Raw genomic sequence first — 25,119 nt, 5'->3', positions numbered from 1 at the left:
GCGATTCAAGAACTCTGCCACGACTTATGTGACGGGCACTTTTCTCCGAAAATTTTACTTCTTGATTTCGAGATTGCTGCAATAAATGCTGCTAAATGTATTTTCCCCGATATTGTTATAAAGTGCTGCTCTTTTCACCTAGGGCAAAACTGGTTCAAAAATATTGCATCAGGGGTGCTGTCCAAGGAGTTTAATAACAAAGACTCTGAAACCGGGAGGTGGATGAAACTGTTTTTTGCTTTACCATTTTTACCCTGTACTGACGTTTCCGAAGCATTCCTTGAACTTATGAGTACTAAGCCTGGTAAAGTGTGAAGTGAAAAGTGTTACTTTCTGTCACTGTAATTTTGACACAGTTCTTTTTTCCCCGTGATAAAAGACGACTGAGATCACCGAGAATAATCAGCCGCACTCTTTGGAATGTTGCCACTTGTAAGAGAAAAATGAAAATATTTTCTCACACCATTCGCGCATTCCTAATGATACGCATTCGCGCAAACCTGCCTTCGCTATTCGCGCAATCCTGTTTCACCGGTTTTCAAGAGGCTGGACTCTAGATCCAATGTGGGAAGGGGTTGCCCGTTATAGAGCAAGAGGTGGTTACTCGGCCCCGGGAAAGTTCCGTTTCGGCGCGACGTGCATTCACAGCAATGACGCCAAGCGCCAGCAGTCGCCGGTCAGTTCAGGCGAGGAGGTGGTCGGCAGAGCTTCCCCCCGACCAGCAGGCACTTTGCCCGGGTGGCTATGGTGCCCAAGATCCGTGGTCCGTGGCCAAGAAGCCTCGCAGGTTACCAGCGAAGCGCTCGTTGCGCCATCAGTTCACGATTCGACTCCCATCAAAATGAAGCCACCGGTGGTTCCATCAAGATGGGAATCGTAAACTGATGGTGTGACGAGAACCTCAGCAGTCGGGGTGAGTTCACACGGTTCGTCCGACCGTCAGATGGACAGTACGTAGGACGATCTCTCGGAAGCTTTTTCCGGGGAAAAAACAACCGACGGATTGCCCGACGAACTGCGCCTCCGATGGTCGGACGAACTGTGTGAACGCACCTCAGTCCCAGTCTCCACCCCCCGTCGTCGTGTGTCCCCTATCCATCCCCCCGTACGCGAGAAGGATCAGCATTCACCCGCGCAAAATTTAAGAAAAATAACCTTTAAAAGAAATACAATACTTGCCTGCAGTACCTAAAGACAAAAAGTAAAAATGATACGTTGAATTAATTTTGTTAGGTTAGTTACGGTTAGTTGTTAATTTTGTTACAGATCATGAAAGAGATAGAGAGAAGAAGCAATGACAGACGACATTTTGGACGTGTAGTAAAAAACAGGAAAAGTTAATGGGTAGGTAGGTGAAAGATCAATTCAATGGGAAGAGGCTACTAAAAGGAGCGAGGAGGGAGTCAGATGAGTCTTAAGATACAGTATCTACAAAAAGTTAAGCTACTAAATGTTCCTCAAAAATATTTCTGGATTACATGGAAGCGAAATCTGCTTACAGCTATCAGGCTCTTAAGTCGAGAATTAATGGATCTCACTCAAAAATCCAGTAGAGCTAACCACATATCTAATTACGATTAAAATGCATTTGATATCTGGTACGGGTTATAAGATTTTCCCAGAGATTGGTGAAAAAAATCTGCTGATAGTTACCAAACTCCAAATCTGTGTAACTTGAGAATACTCATTGCAAATTATGAGAAATTATACACACGATAAGGTAAAAATAAATTGAGATTCACAATTACTTCACTTAATATTTCTTTGAAATTACTTAAAATCAATGATAAAAATTCCTTAACTAATGTAGAAATCAAAACTAAAAATAGTGGAAATTAACTCAATGGTTCCTCGACTAAAACTTGTACCCGTCCCGTCCGTAAGAAACATGTTTGAAGTGTAATTTTTGTTCATTCTCGTACCTAAGGATGTAGTGCATCATGCACAGATGGACTAGAGGAAAAATAATGTGGCCCTCCTTGACAAGTTCTTGATTTAATTTGAAGCCACTTCAAAGTTCAATTCACTAAATTACATTGAATTTTTAACTCCGTAATTATCATTCTGGTAATATGTATTTTTATTTCACTCTCTCACGCAGAGACCGTCTAATAATCACTGGTAAAAAAGAAAAAAAAAAAAAAAAATTGGTGGCTAGAAATGGTAGGTATGTTTGAATATTGGCACCTCGACATTAAATAGCTCAGGGATTCATAACTGCTTTCTAATAGATAAATATATTTACCATTAGTGATATGAAATCGTAATTGAAAACTTAAAATGGTATTGTCTCAATCCTACTCTTTCCTGACATGTGGACACAAAATCGGAAGTATTATGGGGGGGGGGGGGGGTGTTGGATCTTAGGACATTTGGCGGACCATTCCATAGTCGATCGATAAATTGATGGTTTCGAGAAAAATTTCGAAGCGTTGAGTCAACCCGTAGTTCGTCCAGTAAGTATTTAGACCCTAAGTTCAACCGAGAAAATTTTGAAAGAGCTTCAGAAGTGCGTAATTTTCTGAGTAAATCTAGATATTGCCAGTCGCTGGATCGACTGTCAAATCGTTTTCCGAGTTAGCAGTGTTTCGCGATAGGAAAAAATAAGGAGTGGGATAGGAGAAAGGGCGGGGAGGGGGGGGGTGCCTGCCGAAAGATTCATCAGCCAACGCTTTGGTGGCGGCAACCGCCAGAGGACGAAGTCTGGCCCGAAGCGGCCTGAAAGAAGGGGGGAAGCCAACCGTAGACGAACACACACAGACACACCCTTGTCTCTACATCTGAAAATTGAGTTTGGTTGCGTAACTCTGAAGAGATTGGAAGAAAGATCGAGGGGGAAAACCAGGTATTATCAGGGACGGTGAGCGAACGATTTCGCTTCAAAGGCTCTCGAACCGAAAATCTGAATCTGTCGGCTGAAATCTTCCGAGCTCGGGGGAATTCCTAGAAAATTTGGATGGTCTGCGAAACTGAGCAACCGGCCGAGCCGAGCATCGGGGTGGGCTGATTGTGAGCGGAGCGTTGGATTTTTCCCCTTTCCCGCATGTTCTTGATTCTTATCTCCTCGTCTTTTCGTCTAGCCCAACCACAAATTCACGAGTCAATGCGGACCTTACCTCCTCACTTTGGAAGTGCATGAATGTTCGCTCTCTCTCTTCCATCTACCATCCTCTCTCCTTCCCGCCTAAAGGAGAACCACGCCACATCAGCCCTTCCCGCCTAAATCAGAAAGGAACCACGCCACATCAGCTATTGCCAAATTTAGTAGGGCAATTGAATTTTTAACATGAAAACGGTTGTGCGAATTTGGACGATAATGAAATTTCAAAAGCAAGTGAGAACATGGGGAGACAATGTGAATTTCTGTGGCATTGCGAATTTCAAATCACTAGTAGAACCTACAATTTTTGAGAGCGCCATATGGATGATGGGAGTGGGTGGGTCACAGCCCCTCTAAAATAGGAAATTAACTTTCGTGAAGGAGCGGTTTTGGTGGCTTATTGAAATTTTTCAGAAAATTCTTCAGATGCACTGCTCTGGACAATTGATCCCCCCCCCCCCCCCAGGATTTCACTGACAATGCTATCGTCCCCCTGATAATTTCATATCGATAGTTGGAGAAATACATTGGGGACTTTTCTATAAAGCTACATAGGCGTAGCTTAAGCAGTTTTTTTTTTTTTTTTTTTTTTTTTTTTTTTTTTTTAGTAAAACTTCAAGTAGCCCACAAGGGCTGATCCCATTACCTCATTTTTAAAGAGTCTGCGTCTCTCAAGAAAAAGGGAGATTCAGTGAGTCACTCTTGGAATATTGATCTCTCTGAGGTGCATGTAAAGGCTACTCCAACGCAAACTTCGGCCGTATGCAAATATTAGGATCAACTCCTCCAATAATCCTTGAAAATTATCTCAATCTGTCTGCACTATCCAGGCATGTTATTCGATAAAAAATAAAATGCACCAGCTCTGAGGCTATTTCCTGTTTTGCAGAATTTTTGGGAGGAACGGGGGGGGGGGGGCAGATGTTCCTATTTCTAATTCCTGGGGGGGGGGGGGGGGTTACCCTGACACCCAAGAGCTACATTTTCTTGGATGAAAACATTCTCTCTACATTCACATTAAAAGGGGCATTGATGTTCTCGAGGATGATGTTCATTCGAAGAAACTTGAGACTGCCTGGCTGGAAAAAAAATTTCTACAGGTGATCCTCGCATGTATCTAAGTGGGACGTCATAAATTTCAGTCAAACTATCCGTTGAGACAAGGGCTTTTATCAGACAATGATTTCAGAAGTGATAGCCATTGAACCATTCAACAGGGACAAAAAAACCTCAACGAATTCGAAAATTGTTTAGTCTAAGATAATTGAAGCTATTGGAAAGCACAGTACAATCTCAATTGCCAGGAAAAACATGAAACTTCCCTGAACCAAAATAAAAACCGGCTCTGAACTATTTGAAGGTATGAGGTGAGAAAGGAGGGGGGGGGGGTGAGGATTCAAGGAAATTTTTTTTCTAGAACACGAATCTTAGAAAATACTGCCAAAGATTATGATCGAGCTACAATTAAAAATATCTGGTTACATACTTTCAACTGTTCCATTACCTTATCTGCTCATGAAGGAGCTGAATGAAACAATAATGTGTATACTGGAAGCTGTAAACAAGGTATAGTCCTAAGGGGCGAGGAATAAATATTCTTAGGTAGAGGCACCAATATTCTTCATCAGTAACTTTCTAGATAAGATGGTTGCAAAATTATAGTCTCAGTTTTCTCTACTTTTTATTTTTGAGTAATACCTACACAAGCTCCCTCTAATCTTTGATGTAAACACCTGATCAAACAAGTAAGGAAATAAGTTCAAGAATATATTCAAGTAAATATTTGTTGGAGGACAAGAAGCTTGTCAAGATTGCGAAGATGTTAGTGAAGAGGGAAAGATATTTAATGGTGGTGAGTCATTCTGCACAGGAAAGATATTTAATTGTGGTAAGTCATTCTGGACTTACTCAGGTGTATATTCATGTGAACAAATAACTAAGATAAATACAAGGCATTATAACCATGAGATAATACCTTAGGTGATTTGCCAAGGATTAAAATCCCTTCAGATGTGAGTTAGAAGCCAAATAGCGGATGATAGCCCCCAGGCATGAGCCTAAAAGAATCATTCTAGACAAAAAATTGGCAAAATTCAGAGAATGGAAGCAAGATCCATTTCGGGAAAAACCTCACATTCAACACAGCTACTTATCGGGTTCTGAATCAAGTGAGAGGTTTTTTTCTAGAACAGATCCTGCTTGCATTTCTCTAAATTTTGCCTATACTTTGGTCTAGAATAATGCATAAGGCTCATGCGCAGGGGCTATATGATCCTTTCCCTGAGTAAAAATTTAGAGTCTCCAGAGACTTATTATGTACTCAATCGATGAAATATAGCAGAAGCCAAAAACCATAATAAATAATCTTTATATCACTAATCCTAGAGGCAAAATGATCATTGGAGTGAAATTTAATTTCAGTTGATCAACATTGAGAAAGTCCTGAAAACCTGAAAAATTATTTCTGCAAAATTAAAGTGTTGTCAGACTATGAATAATGATAGGGTTACAATACAGTGAAAGACACCTTATCTGGGCAAAATCTAATGAAATAATAGATACTCCAAACCTCAATCCAGTACCAACGGCGGCTGGGAGAATTTAGGACCAGACATCGGGCATCCTCTTTGGAGTTTTGAAAACACTCGATCCATTGAACCTTAGAAAATTGAACAGGAGCCACGAGCCACGCGAACACACTTGATAATTGAGGATTTAGGAGAGCACACACGCACAAAAATGTCAAACACCACGACACGAGTTCATCGAAGAATTCGCACAAAATTGTTCACACGCATCCGAAAACCGCACTGGTGAATCGGCAATTCACACTTTCAAATATACGACGAAAATCTATAGAATATCAAGTACACTTTCAAAATCAGGGCACCAAAAGTCAGAGCTCGGATTCCACGAGGCCACGATACAATAAGTTCCGAAAAGGAGGCAGACTCTTGCACTTGCCGCGAGCAAAATTTCGATTCAAGCTGCGAAGACACACGAATGTTCAAATAAACCGAAGAGTTCACGCGAGACACGATACTTAGGCGATAATCGGCGATTCACACTACGAATAATACGAATACTTGCGAGGCACGATAATAATGAGATGATCGGCGATTCTCATTATTAATTGAACGGCGAAAATGCGTGGAAACTCAAACACATGTAGATCACTCATGAGGCACGGTTCAGCAAGTTCCGAAACAATCGCCAACACTTTCAATTGCACCGGGCGAAATTTCGATTCAAGCTACGAATTATTCGCGACTGTTCTCATAAAGCATCGACAAGGTTTCGCGGCACACTTCGATTTGAGCAGAATGTTCGAAAAGAATAGTCTGGAACCCTTCAGACTTACTTTGAAGAAGGCCATGAATGATCAGTACCGGTTCGCCACAGGGTGCCCGGAGGTAAGCACATTACGAGTGGACGACTGAACGAAAACTGCCGAAATCTGCCAACGGCCGGCGGGTGCGCTCCGGGCGGCCCCACCAACCGCTTCGCAGTCTCTGATTGGCTGATCGGGTTGATCGGGCTCAAGGTGTTGACAGGCTGAGACGCGTCTCGATCTGTTGGCGTCTTGGTCTGTCGCTTCATCTGTCGTCGCGTCTGAGGATTCTTCCGCCAATGCCCGGCCTTTTCTTACAACTGATAAGCGATGCTTTTCGGACAAAACTGCAAAACGTAGGTTACTTTTCCTTCCCCGAGGCCGGATGTCGTGTCCCTACCGAAACTTATCTCCTGCTCGCACACTGTTCAAGAGCCCGTCGTCGATGTTTCGTTGTTTCCCTGGCCTAGGAACGGAGCTCTATTTCCAAGGTTGCTAAATTGACTCATGCAATTCAATTTTTCACGAGAATATACTTCTGCGATTGAGGAATTTTTCGATAAAAAGGTGTATGAGACTTCCAGCCCCGCTAAAATTCTGAAATCGAGTTCTCTAGTTGAAAACTCACCTATTTTTCCCTGAGTTTGCTCCGAGTTTTTCCTAACTATTGTACGGAAGTAAGTCGATCAGTGGCGTAGCTAGGAATTCTTTAAAGGGGGGGGGGGGGTCCATGACGGTAAATTTACATTATTTTGTGTACGTCCCTGATAATATTTTATGTCCTCCCTCCAAAAGTCATAGAAAAGGTACATTTAATGAGGCTAAGGGCCAAAGGGGGGGGGGGGGGGTGCTCAGACTCCCTTTGTCTACGCCACTGAAGTCGATTGTGAATTAATTTCAGCTGCCGCAATAAACGCTATAAAAATTACACAATCTTAGTAGCATTGCAAGCCTGATGCGCCCTTTTTACCGAAAAGTCGTCCTAATTTTTATCTAATTTTTTTCTGAATTTCGCATCAGATGAAAAGATACCTACATCAGTAAAATTTTCCAAGATTCTCCTCCTTAAAATGCAATTTTCGAGGGGAAATTTGGCAACATTGAGATGCAGTTACGTTCTTTCGAGATGGAAATGACGATTTTTTGCGAACGTCAGATCGTGCTAAGAATCACGCATTGAAGTTTCATTATAGCTATAGAAGAAAATTCATTATAATAATTAATGAGGCTACTAAAAAAATATTAGTCACCGCACGTGATTTGTTAGGAAATACTCTTTTTACAGGGTTTTTTTAATGGGTTTCCGCGCAAAGTTTCTTTTGCTCGCCACTGGAGCATTGAGCATTTTTGTCGGCTATTTGGATCGCATTTTGCCAAAAGGAACCAGCGTGATTACAGTGTTTTCCAAATCGTGCTAATTATTGTTTCCTTTTAAAAATACTAAATATATGTACAGTATTAAAATTTACACCATTATTTCCCTTTAAAATTAACAACATTTTTTGACTGGATGCAACAACTATTTGCTATTTTCGGAGATTTGTTAGATAATTATGAAGAAGCAACATTTTAACAACACTGTAATTGCGCTGCTTCCTTTTAGCTAAATGCTATCCATTTAATTCTTTCACAAGCACTGACCAAAAATAACCAACCTCCCTTTTTTTTAGGTAATAGCGGGACAGAGCAACGTGAGGCGTGCTGACTCAACCTCAGCGGCCCAGCAGCGGAGAAAAGCCGTGCGCTTGGTTCAACACCCAGATTTTCGGGATTTTCCCAGAATGCACAACCCAGGAAACGGAGATCTAGCCTTGGTTCAGGTAAGTTTCGCCACGCCCACCAAATAGATGGATCGCATTTTGCAAAAAGGAACCAAGAGCAATCCAATGTTGCTAATATTGTGCAAATTGCATTCCTTTTTTTTTTTTTTTTTTTTTTTTTTAAATAAACCAATTATTTATTTTAGTTATTTGACAAGGTGGAATGAAATGGGACAGGATTTCACCGGAAGACCTGTATTAACATGTTAAATATAAAGATCCTAATTTACATTTTAAAATTGATTCCCCCCTATCCCTTGGAAGCTTATTATATATCTTAATATTAATTAATTGAGTTCTTGAGATCCTCAGTCTCTTCGGTTATTGCGTTCTTTGGTCATCCTCGGTAGTACCGGTTGGTTTTTCTTCGAGGGAGGTGTACATTCCTTGCCATATATTTATTGAAAGCCTGCAAAAAATGAAATTTACAGGATAATATACATATTGAAATTTATGGGAGTAAGATAAAATTGTTTTCATGATCAGTTTATATTTGCGAGGTAAAAAATATGGCACAATCTGAGCAACATCGGAATGCTCATCCAGATGCGATTAAGCTTTGGCTGGAGACAAGAATAATGGGTTCCAGGGTGGCATGAAACGTACGTAAGAAAGAAATGAATGATTGGAAATTTCAGTGAAATATTTCATGAAATTTCTCGAGGCTGTGATATATTTCGTGTTTTTTAGGGGCTAGAGTATGCAACCCGCACTCAAACACACAAAAATAGAAGCAAGTTACAATTTTTGACATTTTGTGGAACATGAAAAGCAGCCGGTATTTTTCAATACCTTTCAGAAACTGGAATTTCACATGAATTTCGAGATTTTAATTTTCATGAGATTTTGCCACCCTGATGGGTTGCGTCCAAGTATTATGTATAGCACATTTAGACCGCGTTAAATAGAAAGGAACCAAGCCACATTAGCTATTGCCAAATATAATTGTGCAAATTAATTTTTGACATAAAAACGGTTGTGCGGATTTTTGTGCAAACAGTGAATTTTCTCCATAGTACGAAGCAAATTCCTTAAAAATTTCGATAAACGATCTCTCGCAAAAAATTAAATTGCCCAGTCAAATTTGGCAACAGCTGATGTCGCTTGGTTCCTTTCTGTTAAACGCGGTCCATTTAGAGCAGCATTTTTCAAGGTGCAGAGCGGAGTTTTTGGAGCATATTCGAAATTGGTCTATCAAATAGATATACTTGTTAAATCATGTTGGTTAAGTGAAATTCACGGTGCTTTAAGAGAATAAAACCAAATTTTGGGTCACTTAAACATTTACCTCCCTAAAAAGTCCGCGATTTTTGGGTTTGAGACAGCCTCTCAAAACGGTCGGCTGATGAGTCAATCAAAAATGAATTCCTTGACTGCAATAGTATGCAGCGGCGCCATTTCAATGGAGGGTATTGATTCGATCGACATGAATCGATCGAAAAATGAAAACGCGAATCGATCGACAAATTGTTGAAAAACCTGTGTCGATTCGATCGACATGAATCGATCGAAAAATGAAAACGTGAATCGATCGAGAATCGATCGACACCGATTCGATCGACAAATTGTTAAAAAAACCGGCGTCGATTCGATCGACATGAATCGATCGAAAAATGAAAACGTGAATCGATCGACACCGATTCGATCGACAATTAATTTAAGAACACCCGTATCGATTCGATCGAAAATGAAAACGTGAATCGATCGATTGATCGACAACCGTGAATCAATCGACAAACCCGTGAATCGATCGACAAACCCGTGAGATCGATCGACAAACCCGTGAGTCGATCGACTAACCCGTGAGTCGATCGACAAACCCTTGAGTCGATCGACAAACCCGTGAGTCGATCGACAAACCCGTGAATCGATCGACAAACCCGTGAGTCGATCGAATTTTGTCGATCGAATCGTTGTCGATCGATTCACGTCGATTGATTCACGTTTTCTTTTTCCATCCATTCATGTCGATCGAATCGATACGGGTGTTTTTGAATTAACTGTCGATCGATCATGTCGATCGAATCACGTTTCATTTTCGATCGATTATGTCGATCGAATCGACACCGTCTTTATAATTTGTCGATCGATTCATAGTCGATCGATCACGTTTTCATTTTTCGATCGATTCATGTCGATCGAATCCATACCCTCTAGTCGATCGACAAAAGCCGTGAGTCGATCGACAAACCCGCGAGTGGATCGACAAACCCGTGAATCGATCGACAAATCCGTGAGTCGACGATCGGTCGAATTTTGTCGATCGAATCGGTGTCGATCGAATCACGTTTTCATTTTTCGATCCATTAATGTCGATCGAATCGATACGGGAGTTTTTAAATTGACTGTCGATCGAATCGGTGTCGATCGATTCATGTCGATCGATGCACGTTTTCATTTTTCGATCGATTCATGTCGATCGAATCGACACCGGTTTTTTTAACAATTTGTCGATCGAATCGGTGTCGATCGATTCATGTCGATCGATTCACGTTTTCATTTTTCGATCGATTCATGTCGATCGAATCCATACCCTCCTAGTTCTTCCAGCACTAAAGATGACTGTTCGATACTCCCGCGGAACCGCCGCCACTCTCGCCCGACCCCATCCGCCGAAACACCTTAAATAATTCATCAAGGCGCCCCGAAAAATCCCCGACAGAAAAAGTAATGCACTTTTTCCCCGTCCCACTCCCCCATCCCCCCCGCCTCCCGCCACCGCCACGGCTGGCGTCCCATTTAATTCCGGGCGTAAGAGCACCCGGAAGTGCTGCCCGGGCCCATTCACCGGAAGTACAAATATTTTCGCAAGCCTCCCGATCCTCCACATCTCATCGCCGCCGCCGCACAAGGGTTCGAGTCAATAGGAGAGGTCGGACAAAGTTCGGAAACTTCAAACGCTTATAACTCCGTTTATACAAAATTTTGAGATTCTAGAAGTGGTTCCATTGGTTTCCTCGTGAAATTTTCCTCTAGAAACACCCCTCAAAGTCTAAAATGTGACGAATTAAACATCAAAATTTCCAGTTGTAGTCAAAACATTTATGTGCGACCTCCATGATTGACTCGGTCCACTGTGCGGCGCCGCCGCACTCTTTTCTTCGCCTCCTTTTTTCCCGCTCGTTGCGCCCTCTTAAAACGGTTTTAATCCATTAACCAACGCAAACTCGACTCTCCTGAGATGTCGTCGAAAGGCTCTCTCCTCTCTCGCCGTCCTCCGTTTAGCGCGCCAAATTCAATTACAGGATTTGCATTTCATCCGCGGCCGGGTCACGGCTGTGCTCCGAGGGCCGTCCCAAATATTCCTTCCTCCGTTTTTCATTTCGAGTCGCGATAACATCAACCTCGATCATAGAGAAAGAAGAGGTGTTTGCATCTGGAGGATTGTTTGCCCCGTGGCGTAGGTCGGTACAACATGGCCAGCGAAATCCGGAGTTTGAAGTGTAAAAACCGGACCTTAAGGTGATTAGATGGACGCCATATTTTGTGTCAAAACGATATGCGATATATCGCATCAATTGGTTCCATTTTTTCAGCTATTCGTCATTTTTCTCCAATTTTGAGATCGCACTTCTGTTGTCAGGAAACTAAAGAATTCACTCACCAATTTTGACAAAAAAAATTCAACGTAATATAGGCGCGGATCTGTTGCCCAAGCAGGTCTTCGATTGGGTTCCTCCCGGAAGGCGACGGCGTGGACGTCCTTAAAAGGTTGGCGACAAGGGGTGGTGGAGGAGATCAGAAGGTGCGAATTGCCTGATGATCTCTGGGAGGATAAGGGGCAATGGCGATTGGGCGTCGCAGAGCGCGAGGCGGCGCTATAAAAGCGGCTTTATGTATGTATGTATATAGGCGCGGTTTTTTTAAAGAGAAAATATTGTATTCGATACTGATATCGAAACTGTACTTGAATGCAATATTTTTCCTCTAAAAATCCACGCGTTCATTACGTTGAATTTGTTTATCAAAATTGGTAAGTGAATTCTTTAGTCTCCTGACAACAGAATTGTCTGAATCTCAAATGTCGAGAAAAATGACGAGTAGCTGAAAAAATGGAGGTGATCGATGCGATATATCGCAGGTCGTTCTGACACAGAATATGACGTCTATCGAATCACCTTAAGAGCCATTTTTGACCATTTACTTTGTTGCCAAAATCGCAAAGCTCGGGGAGCAAGGTTTTGAGATGGTCGCCTCAAAAAGGAACACCCTAAAGTACATATCGACGGTGAAACTACCAAACCGCGTATCTCGGTTTGCGACGTCGCAGACTTCCTGTCATACTTTATTTTTTAAATGAAAAGCTACTTAACGTCCAGTCTTGAAAATTTCCGTGATTTTTCCTCTTCGTGCGGAGAAAATTCTGTGAAAATTTCAAGGAATGATATTGATTTGGTCTACTTCAAAAAAATAAAATGTGAGCGGAGATTTTTAAACACCGCAAACGAGATACGTGGTTTGGTAGTTTCACCGTCGATATGTATAATCAAATTTCATCTAACTATCACTCAGGAAGAGCACGATATCATATTGAGGATGTCAACCTTATCATGCTAGAATCTCATTTTTTAAATCGAGAGAGCCTGATCCTATGCTATCAGTCTAATCAATGAATAATTAATTTTCCGTGTTGTGTCACACAGCGACCTTTTGCGCCGTACTTCTATGCGGCCATGGGCCGCAGCTTTTTCTGGGGCGAATGCCGCAGTGTTGAACTTGCGATGGATCCAGAGTATGCTAACATCTTTGGTTTTACCGAAAATAAACTGGAACAGTATTTTGGGAGCTTTTTGGATAAACTTGATATATCCCACACTATTTTTGTATTTTTATTTCTTTAGATGTTGTATACAATAGCTGGTATGCATGTAATTGTATGGTTGCAAGGAAGTATAGTGGAAGGTAAAGTAATACTCAGTTTTGGTATGAATGCTTTATTGTTAAAAAAACAAAAATCCAACCTTGGTTGATTTTTAGCTTTAAGTGTAATGTTAAAACTATTGTATTTAATAGCCCCGTTAGGGGCTAGTCTTAGGTGCGTTTTTCAAACAATAAAAAAAAATAAAATAAAAAATAAAATAAAATAAAATTCATTTCCTCAGGACACGTTTACTCTTGGGGTATAGATAAGTTTTTGAAAGGAGGTAAGCTGCTTAAAGAAGATGGAGATATATTGCGAACAACACAATTTGACGCTCGGGAAAAAGAGAATATAACCGACCAACTTAAGGATTTCAAAGTGAAACATCCCAGTTTTACCCTTCAGTCAGAAAAAGCGGCGTGCGGCCAACACGAAATGCGGATTGGCGCTTACAAACCTAAAGGGATACCTCACGCATTGCGCAATGCTTGAAGTATTCCTTCAGGTTTGTAGGCGCTACGGCGCCTTTCCCGCTGGCAACACGCCCGCCGCACCGCAGCGTACACTAGCGCCTCAAGCTACTATTTCACAACAGAGGTGTTGCACAGTATCATACGAAATTAATTATTATCCATGTCTGTCAATTTAAAGTTTTATATTCACATTAATACATTTAATTCCATATTTATTTTTTTCTTTTTCTGAAGTCCATTTCGTCTTACGATTAAACAGAGCGTATCCTGCGCGTGTGCATGCCTTCAGCACCGCAACGTTATTTTCCTTCATTTTTCTCAAACTTCCCAATTTTCATTTCTTTTCTAATCCCCCCCCCTTGTTTTCTTTGATCTAAACTTATTGGCGCGTATACGTAGTATACCGCCTTTGCGATCGTTTCGACCCCCCACTCGATACAATAACCGAGTCCCTTAGTTCCTTACCGAAAAGTGACTACCGCGAACTTCTGAGATTTTCCAAAGCGTGTAAAAAGTTTATTTATCCGTCAATAATTATGATTTAAAGTTGTTTCTCATTCTGGGGCTCTCTAGTTTATGTGTAATGAATACCAAGAGTCTACGTTACTTGGTTTTTCTTAAAAAAACCTTAGAATGCGACGCGCTGATTTAAAATATGCATATATAAGCAGAAGCAAGCGAACTGATTCGAGGATGGCTGATCAGGTCGGCACTCGTTGAATGAGAATTTCACTTCTTCGTTTTGTTTAAAACGTTGCTTTGACAGATCTCCATACCCCTGTTATCCTTTTCAAAATTTGGTACTCCTTGCTCTGATAGCCAGGGCCAGCAGGATAGTGGTAAGTGCAATCTGTGATGAGCCTCGAGACTCATTAGCCCATGTGCTAACCGTGGCCCATACAGAAATTCACTCCCCTATCAGGCCAAAACAGTGCACAGGCAGGCACAAAACCCAGGTAGTGTCCCGGTCCTGGCTCGGTTCGCCGCGTCGCTTCCCAGCTGAAGAACAAAAGGCGACCCTCGCGGCCCTCGCCACAGTCAGACCTAATTACTTTCACTCGATTACCCATTTCACCGTCACGCTGGGATCCATCAAATTTTCGAAAAAATTGTTTCGCGAGTACTTAGCAATTTTTTCCTTACTCTCCATTCAAAGACGAATTGAAAGAGGTCTCATTCATAAAAATCGGCCGAATAGAAGAGAAGTTACAGTATTCGAAATCCGAAGAAATCAACGAAACTTCTCCATACAAAAAATAAAATGAAGGGAAAAAAGAAATGTATAAATTACAATTAAATATAATTGACCTCAGAATTTGGCAAGCAATTCAACTATATAACGGAGAAAAAATTGGGAGAAATTACAAAAAATTCGCCTCTTGCAAGGGGCTTCCTTGTAAGAATTTTGATCTGAAGGCAAGGATTGAATACCAGCGCAATACTCCATACAATACAGGGTGTGCCTGAACGAACATTTTTTTTTGTGTCAAAATCGAAAATTCTAAATATTTTTTAACTACAGTGTCTCTTGAGTCGTTTAAGCCAAAAAAAAATTCCGTCAAGATTCTGGAAAGTAAAGGCGCTTTAAAAGTATTCTGGGGCTATGTATCCTAACTGTGTCCACACATGGTTTCTGTTCAGCATATCCATGTGTAAGTATTTTTACACGTAGAATCTAATTTTCACGTCAGGGAGTCGACACATCTCGATTTTTTCGATTTTATACGGAAAATTGATGGTTTTTCGGGATTGAAATTATTATTGTTTCATGAAAAATAAATGCACCCAAAATGACTATAGCATATTGATTTTTATATATTTGCACCCACGAAATTGGTTGGTAAATTCAACGAGTGAGTGCATCGACCTGGTATATCAAGTTTCTGCAATTTTTTACGGCAAATCGGTAGATTTTCGGGATGTAGATTGCTTACTTTCAATTCATGAATGAATAAAGCATGGACATGGTTGAACTTCTTTGCATGGAAATACGTTTAAAATAACAAAATCAAGACATATTTAATGCAATTGCATTTATATCGAGTCAATTTCTTTTCAATAATATATCGGGATTTATAATAGGTACCGGTGATTTGGATATTTTAGCCCCAAAAAGACCTTTAAATCGACTGTATCTTTCAGGAGTTCGACAGAATTTTTCCTTTCTTCGCTTAAATTATTCCGTAGCACTTTTCTTTAAGAATCTGATAAGATATTGCTGGGGGCAGATCAAAAAACTTAAACTCGTTCGAATGGCTTTCTACATTCACAATACAAGGTCTCGTCAAAGTGCGTCGTTGAAGAGTTGGATCGTATGAATTCTCTTGTTGTGCTACTTGCCTATTTTGAAATCTCTGTAAATGAAAACTAAAGGGGTTGATATGTGTGAGTTAATGACGCGCCTTATCAACACATTGTGTTGGAGTTCACTGCTTGTTTTAGCTCTATTTTCTTTGTCAGCGAATTTATTTTTACTTGCGAATCAGCACTATTGATTATTACATGGATTGCATTTTGAAAAAAGGAACCACTCGCATTGCAATGTTGCTAAGATTGTGCAACTTCTTTTGACTTGGAGGAAAAACCCGATTATCCCTTAATAGTTTCTGTTTTACTCGCTAAAAACTGTAAATTTAAGACAAAAATACCATCTAAATTTCATAGTTTTTCACAATTTCCGCAATTTTATTGCAAAGGATGAGGTTGCACAATCTTAGCATCATTGCAATGCTAGTGGTTCCTTTTGGCAAAATGCAATCCACATGACATCGTGTTGTGCTGACTCTTGAGGGATCTGTTAGGCGGGGACCCTGCTTATGATTTTGTCGTTCACCCAAAAACGAGTGGCCCGTACTGCCGTGCTAAGGAAGAACGCCGTATGAACATTCGAGAGTTGCCAAATTTCCCTTGATAAAACATGTATTTTTGACAACATTTATGCATATGTGTCTTTGAAATTTTCAGATATTTTTTATTAAATCGCGCAAAAATTGTCTGAAAATTTTGGAAAATAATATTCACAATTTTCCCCGTAAATTCGGGTTTTACCGGAGGAAACTTGGCAACGTTTGAAGGCTCATACGGCGTTCTTACTTAGCACGGCAGCGTACAACTACTCTGCTATGGAGAGTACAATTTTGAAATAAGGACTGTGGTGTCTTTCCGGACTTCTTTTCCTGAGTTACATCTTTCGTTTTGGTTCCCTCGCTCTTTAAGCGTTGTAAAGTTTGCTGTAACTTTTGCAAGTGGAATAATAATGAGCACCTTCATGAAAGGACTGCGCAAAATATTACAATAGCAAATTACAGGAAACTTAAGTAACATAAATTTTGTTCGAATATCACCGTATCACCGTTATCATCTGTTCTAGATCTCATAAGTATGATTACTTGATTTACATGATTAAGAAGAGCTTCCAACTTTTGCACTCTTGTCTAATTCTCTCTTGACTTGTAATTCCTGTGTGGATGTGAGCTGAATAAATAAGTCTTATATGAATCTAAAGTTGTCTTTATTAATAAGAACCAAGATCCTTAAATCTTAACATGGTAGCAGAGCGTGGTTATCTCGTTCTGTGGTTCTTATAGTTTGTGCGTGCCTTTGTGGACTTGTATTTGACCTGTGTGGCAAAGTGACAACTTTTTGATTATACCTCCGTGGTGTGAATTTCGGACCTATGTAGCAGATTTCAAACTTTTTTGATTATACCTCCGTGGTGTGAATTTCGGACCTTTGTAGCAGATTTCAAGTTTGAATTTTAGTGGCGAACTTTGTTTTTATATTTCAGATCGTGTCAATATCCGGGCCTAAGTTGCAAACTTTTATTTTGCTTTAATTTCGTATTTTTTAACCTTCGTGGTATTTTATTTTACTTCGTGGACTTAATTTTTATTTTTGAACTTTCGTGAACAACCTTCGTGGTATCTCGTAATTTTTAACCTTCGCGGTATTTTATTTCACTTCGTGGACTTAATTTTTATTTTTGAACTTTCGTGAACCGTTTCTCACCGTTATCATCTGTTCTAGATCTCATAAGTATGATTACTTGATTTACATGATTAAGAAGGCTTCCAACTTTTGCACTCTTGTCTAATTCTCTCTTGACTTGTAATTCCTGTGTGGATGTGAGCTGAATAAATAAGTCTCATATGAATCTAAAGTTGTCTTTATTAATAAGAACCAAGATCCTTAAATCTTAAGAAATTTAATTCTGATCAAAGACCTCCCAGTGGATCTGTACACTATTTTAGTGAGATGAGATAGTAAAGGCATCTTTTGGAGTACAGACTCAAATACATATCCATATGGCACTTGATTTCAAGGGACAGCGAACGACTGTGTTTGTGATCCTCCACACTTACATAATGTCAATGCATGGTGAAACTTTTTTTTAACTTCCGTATTTCTCAATTTAAATATATTTCTGTGACCTCGTCTTTTACACGCTATTTGCCAGATTCATATCTACATTGTTGGCAACTAAAGAAACTCCATTTTTATTTTTGCTTCAAAGTCTACTTCAACATCTCATATTTCTCATTCAAAAAGTTTCACTTTCCTTTTTTAAATTTTTGAAATAAAATTGTACCTCGATTTAATACTCTTTCACATAGGTACGATTTACGCATTCTTGTTTTTCTTCTCTTGTTATTTCTTTGAGGGAAAAATGAAATTGAAACGCCTTTATTTTCAATTAATATCATGTACAGTAAACTGTACAAAACAGTGTAAAGAAACACGTTTGCTGCTGGATTTTTCGTCATTTTGGATTTGGCACTCTCTTGCCTACGGTGAGTTCGTCTCGGATCTTCGACCCTGGCCAATACAATTCCACAACCAATACAATACAATACAATACAATACAATACAATACAATACAATACAATACAATACAATACAATACAATACAATACAATACAATACAATACAATACAATACAATACAATACAATAATACAATTCTAAAATTCCAGAGGCCACGCGAACGCTAGGGTAAATCCAGGGCATTGATCTAGGAGGGTTCCGCCCGCCGAAAACTTACAGGCTGCAACATTTTTTCTTTCCTTCTCAGAAAAAAAAGGGTGAGCATGGAGTCCGATATCATGGACGCGATGCTACATGGGTAATCGCAAAAAGCTATAAAGAAGGTTATGCGACCGTATCTTTCCCGAATTTGATGACTGATAACTCACTCTTTCGAGCTCCTTACTTTTTTTTTAAAAAAAGGAGGTTAATTATTGAGATCTCGTTGGGAGCCTCGGCCCACCCGCAGTTCTCAATTTAAATGTTTCAATGTTAAAACTTAAATGGGTAAAGATGGGAGTTTTCAGTAACGAAATTGACTCTTCTACGATGAATCCAAATGAAAAATGGTATATTTTCATTTTTCCCCAAGACCTGGTTAACCCCATAAACTGCCAAAATCGAAATTAAAATTATTAATCTTATCAAAAACTTAAACCCAAGATACCAAAAATAGTTAATACCAATCATTTAATTAGAAACCCAAGAAAGGGAGGAAATCCAGAAATTCTTAAACCATAAATAAAAATTATAACTTTTGTGGATAAATTTAAAGACCTAAATTTAAATTGATTAACATAAAAAATGTTGTACTTTATCAAAACATTGATTAATCAACAAAGCATAGCTACATATCTTGCAAAATATATTAAAAAAAATCTTAATCTAATTCTTATACTATAAATAAACCAACAGATATTAACTATAGACCTATACCCCATTATTTTTTGGATATTACTGTTGTTTAACCCTATCAAACTACCAAAGATGACAGAACTAACAATAAGAAATAAAAAACTAGACATACAAAATAGGTAGTATAGTAAGATTAAAGGAATTAATTTTATTAGAGTAGATAAGATAAGAAACCTAATTCATTCAAGCTTGCCACAGATTAAAATCAACCAAAAATGAAAAGGAAATATACCCATCTTAACCATTAATCCCAGAGTCAAAATAAAACTACACATATAACCTAAGTTAAATATGTAAAATAAAATAAATGTAAGTATGACTAAAGAAAAAATCACTTGAACTAAGTAATAACCTATTGTTGATTCCCTAATTCTATAACCCTTTCCTACTACGCATACTCCAACAAACATCACAAAACACACCTCTATTAGGTATCAAATTATTAATCAATTATTAATAGTCCCAGAAGCAGGTTTTGACCTGCTTCTGTTTTTGATTTCACTTTTTTTTCTGAATTTTGAGAAAACTACACTACTGCTGTAAAAACAAATTATAGACAAACGATCACGTTCTTGTCACCAGAAGAATTAAATAAAGTCATCACTAAATTCATCCATTCCTGATATGTTATGTCCCTCCACGCCATGCCATCTTGATATTTATCGCTCAATCTGCATGCTCAAATCAATGGCCAAAATATTCGAATACATCCATTCCTGATATGTTAGGTCCCTCCACGCCATCTTAATGTTGATAGCCCGATCTGTATGCTCAAATCAATGGCCAAAATATTCGAATACATCGTGAACCAACGACTAATACAATCATTTACACCACCGACTGCGCAGTCGGCTTCCGCAATGGTAGAAAGACGGTAGATGCTGTAAAGACGGCAGATGCTGTACAGAAAGTCAAACAAATTTATGATCACCACACTAAAAACACTTCTACACGACGACGGCTACTCCTCATACTGAATGCAGACATTAAAAACGCCGTCAACAGTCTAAACTGGAAAGACACTTCCTGTTCTACGACATGTCACTCTCTGCTTCCACCTTATAGAGTATAAACAAAAAATAAATACAGTTTGGGACTTTAAAAAAACCAACCATAATTTCAACGATGAATTTTGAGACAACCACACTACCGTTAAAAAGCGAATTACAGAAAAGCGATTAACCTCCTTCGCTCTTTTATTTTAGAAGGGTTAAATAAAGTCACAGATTAATCTATTCTAAATATCTGTCATCCACAGCAAATACGCCGTAACTCCACTCAAATTTGTTTCCTTTTTTCCGGCACGTACTGCTCCGTTGCAAGAAAATTCAATTGCCAAAAGGCTTCATTTTTTAATTTTTAGTTCCCAATGGTGTGGTGAAGTTGCATCGAAAAAATGAAGGATGACTATTTGTTGGGCTTTTTATAAAACAGTATTTTGTCAGAAAAAAATTGAGAAAAGGATGAATAAAGATACTGCATTTTAACTTTAGACGACAGATATATGAGACCCCTATCCGCCATCTTATTATTGAAATAGTGCGCGATTTGAACGCATTATCACTAGCATACTAAAATTCTTAAAGGAAACCAAAAAGCGCTCCCTATCGGCTGAGTGCTTGAGGAGCAAAAATCAGCTCTTTCCTGGGAATATTAGAGGTTATGATACAGTCGGAAAATCGTATACCAGTATGGAGAGGAAAGAAGGCAAACCTCGGAATGGATGGAGAGGAGGGGGGGGGGAGTCGGAGTATAAATGAAGCTCAAGAGTGGCAAGTAATGACTTTTTACAGGGCCTTTTCTTAGCTATTAGGCGGATCCGTTGTGGCGTGGCACCGCCTTTGTCAAATCCGTGTTCCTCGCGTAATTAATTCTCTGGAGCTGCGCCCTCCACCCCCGCCCCCCGCCCCCGTCCAGGCTGCTGCATCTCTTGGCGAGGGAGTCTCGAAAAACCTTTCAATCATCCTTTTGTGCCCCTAACTTTTTTCCCTTTTCATCCCACCCTTTCTCCCCCGGTTTGAATGAAGTGGTGTTTTAATCGGATCAATCCGTTTCTGTTCGTTTGCCTCGCCGGGACCAACACTGCCGCGCTGAGGAAAAACGCAGTATGAACATTCAGACGTCGCCAAATGTCCTCCAGAACAATGTGTATTTCTGAGGAAAGTTATGAATATTTTTCATTGAGATTTTCAGATACCTTAAATTGACTCACGGAGAATATTCTCTGGAAAGTTGGAGGGGAAATAATCTTAAGTTATCCGGAAAATTTGCATTTTATCGGGAGAAATTTGGTAACGTTTGAAGGCTCATACGGCGCTTTTCCCTAGTGCGACAGAGCAGTTGCCACTTTCAGATCACTCCTTTGTTCTTGCTCTCCTCGTCGTTTGACGGAGCTTGCTTCCAAGAAAATGTTTTACACCTTCGCTAAGAGATTTGTTAGGACAAAAGAAGCGGACTTGCTTATCGCGCAGTCCAGTTTGCTGTTCTAACAGGGGCGACATTTCGACCGAATCTGCACGGGAGAGAAATTTGGTGGCGGCTATTAGACTGTTTGGCACCGTATGAGCGGGGTTTCTCAAAAGAGTGCCGATTGAGATCTGCTCAGCCGTGCTAAAGAAAAATGCCGTATTAGCCTTCGGACGCTACCAAATTTTCGATTTTGTTTTGCGCGAATAGGAAAACTTGAGACTATTTTCCCCCCATTTTTCAGGGAGATTTAGTTGCATTGGATCTAAAGTGCGTCTGAATTTCAAAGTGAAATATATATTTATGACTTTTTTCGAAAATAAATGGTTCATCAAGGGAAAATTTGGCAACATCCGGAGGCTTATACGGCGTTTTTCTTTAGTACGACAGCTGCTTCCCGGTGGGCACATTCAGCAATTAGAACTGAAGGAAAACTCACTTGTAAACTCACTTGAAATTCCTGCGGAAGCCGTACGGACAGAGCAGTTCTGCTCGGTTTTTAGACGTATGCACCCTTTATAGAGCTCTTGAGACCTTTGAGTATATTTCTTCCTTTTCAAAATGACTATTGATTTAGACATACTATAGCATATTTTGAGAAAACTTAACCTTAACTTATCTCAAATTTCAATAATGAGAGACATCTAAACGCGATACAACTATTCGCGCAAGATGGATGTCCGCATTGCATTTGAAAAATTTCAGGCGCGATGGCGTGAGTCGTGAACTCTCAATGCTCTGCTCTACACTGTTGGTGAGATTCGGTAGAAAAGTTGAAAAACGAGGCCCAAATACATGCCTTCTACCTCCGGCTGTGTTACTCGTTCGTGAGTAACTGTTACTCACGTAGTGCTTGAAGCACCACGACAAATAAGACAAACGGAAACAAACACAGTGTGGAAATAGAGCGAGGAAAAGGATGTGCGTTTACGACGGCGCAGAGATGCAACTATTCGTACTTGATGGACGTCCGTGCTGCATCTGAAAAATCGAAGGCGCGATGACGCGATGCGTGAACTCTCAATGTTCTGCTGTATGCTGTCAATGAGGTGTCGCTCGGATTCGGGAGAATAGGTTGAAAGAAGGCTCAAATGCGCCTATCTCATCCTCGGCTGTGTTGATACTCGATTCTTCTTTCTTTTTTTCAGGTTTATGTCTAATTTTTTTTCAGGGTGGATTTGCAGACCCACATCTTAAGCTCGTGTAAAAGCTCATGCTCGAGCACTGGCATGGTTCTTTTGGAAATAATGGTGCTTGGAAGCGTCTAGCGGCTTTAGTATTTTATTTTTTCTTTAATATCAGAAGTCTATCGGTTACTTGAATACGTTCAATTTTGCAAATTTTACTCTGAACGATTAATCGACTTTGAACTTGAAAATAGCGTAAATTTGAGCTGCTTTCCCAAAATTGTCTGAAATCCCTACCACGTAGGGGATGCCCTGCCGGAAAACATCACATTACGCCCCTTTAACCAGCCAAGGGTCTACGCCCTAATATAAGAGACAGTCCAACCCTGATCAGTTGAACGTATTTATACTAAAAGGAAGTTACATGCAAATCCTATGCACACAGTTCCTTTTAGCATAAATACGTCCAGCTTTGCCTCACGGGTTGCATAGACTCAAAATTTGAAGGAGGTCGGTGAGAGCCATCAAATCTTTTCAAAGTCGATAGAATTAAAGGGTATAGAAAAATAGAAAATTAATTCTTGGTACTAGCTGCTATACGTGCGCGGTTGGTACACTGTACTTTCTCTGCGGTGTATGTCAACGCCCACTCTTGGCGAAAAACAGAGAAAAAAAGGATCGTCCAACAGTTTCCTAATTTACAGCTCTTTCCCGCGCTTTCATGCGTTTCGAGCATAGGTTTTTCTTCCTCTTTTTTTGCAGGTCGAAGTCTCGGTGGTGACGCCTTTCATCCGGAGAATTATAAATCACAGAAATTCCAGAAAATCGCGGGCGAGCCGTGACATTTGCATTGATGATACACGGACTTCGCAGGATCAACAAGATACCAAAACAAGGAGACATAATTTAGGCTTGTAAAGTTAGTGTAAGAAAGTAAGAAAAATGTACTTTACTTAAAATAATCTTAATGTACAATCCGCTAACTTCAATGACCCTTATGAAAATTGACTGTCTTCAATGAAAATTGAGGATTTTCGAGTTACCGAGTTGGTGTGTTTTCGTTCTAACCTATTCAAATATATGTAGTTCTGTGATGCTCCACTGTACATGGTGGGCTGCAGTCACATATGGGCTCGTGGCATTTCCCCTGAAGTTCTATGATGATTCGCGAGACACTGTGAGAGGTCCCATGAGACCACTTATGGGTCACATGTACACTCACATGGGTCACAAGTCCGCTCCCATGGGAGCACACGGGTCACAAGTCGGCTACCAGGGGAGTACGCGGGTCACATGTCCATTTCTCAAGGGAGCACGTGTGATCACGTGTCATTCTAATGAGAAATTTTTAACACGGAGACCCGGTACAGTCAGTAAATAGTTAGAGTCGGAATTCCGATTCACCCCAAAATTTATTGTATTTACTTACGTTGAGCTAATTAGGATTAATACCTGAAAATATATTGAAGTCCCCAATTGTTTTAATCGATAAAATAAAAAAAAAGTTAGTGTATAGTTCCATTCATATAAGCTCTCCGGGTCCACAAATAATTTTTCGTCAAAGTTTTGAGATCTACGAGGCAAATTTCCACGATTTGCTTTAAATTCCACATGATGCCTGCGGTGTCTTCAAATTTTGAAATTATCACCACCATGAAAGGAAGCTATGAAAGTTAGCTATGTTGAGAATCCAAGTAGTTCATTCAACCAGACGTCTTTGGGCGTTACTCTCAGCCCGAGAAACACAAGAATTTCAAGAAATCCATAAATGGCAAAAAAAAGCCAATAAATCCAAAGACAACGAAGAAAGATATTTGCAGGATATCACCATCGACTAAAATACTTCCTTTTGATATAGAAATATAAAAAGATCATGAAAAAGTGTGTTATATTGGGATGCGTTTTTCGAGTAGTGTATGCTTTTTCAAAAAAATTGTTCCGATACTGCTGTTAATCCCGTTGCACTTATCTAGATATCTACATTCAGTCATTCAAATTAGACTTGACGTGATGTTGGTCAGTGGTGTCCCGTAGAGGAAAAACAGACGACCTTCTTGTCGCGTGTGCCTTCAGCACCGCAACTCGCTTTTCATTCATACTTCCGATTTCTCTGCATATTTCATCCAGTCATTAGTGCTGGCTGAATTAATCCCTTTTTCTTCAACAATTCGTTTCTTTTCAGTTATCCTCTAACCATCTATTTCATTGACCATTAGCTTTAATT

The 25,119-nt window shown here is 39.9% G+C and overlaps 1 protein-coding gene across 1 annotated transcript in view; it reads right to left on the bottom strand.

Annotated features, from left to right (window-relative positions):
* Positions 1-8,399: 8,399 nt before the first annotated feature.
* tw (Protein O-mannosyl-transferase 2) overlaps positions 8,400-25,119 on the bottom strand; it is a 62,670-nt gene continuing 45,950 nt past the window's right edge. Inside the window, exon 18 of the mRNA XM_019048053.2 lies at positions 8,400-8,660. Coding sequence (XP_018903598.2) covers positions 8,650-8,660 — 11 coding nt within the window. The 3' untranslated portion in view covers positions 8,400-8,649. The remainder of the gene's footprint in view (positions 8,661-25,119) is intronic.

Source organism: Bemisia tabaci, chromosome 6 (assembly GCF_918797505.1).
Source record: "Bemisia tabaci chromosome 6, PGI_BMITA_v3".
Lineage (NCBI taxonomy): Eukaryota > Metazoa > Arthropoda > Insecta > Hemiptera > Aleyrodidae > Bemisia > Bemisia tabaci.
This window is presented reverse-complemented; position numbering and strand designations above follow the sequence as displayed.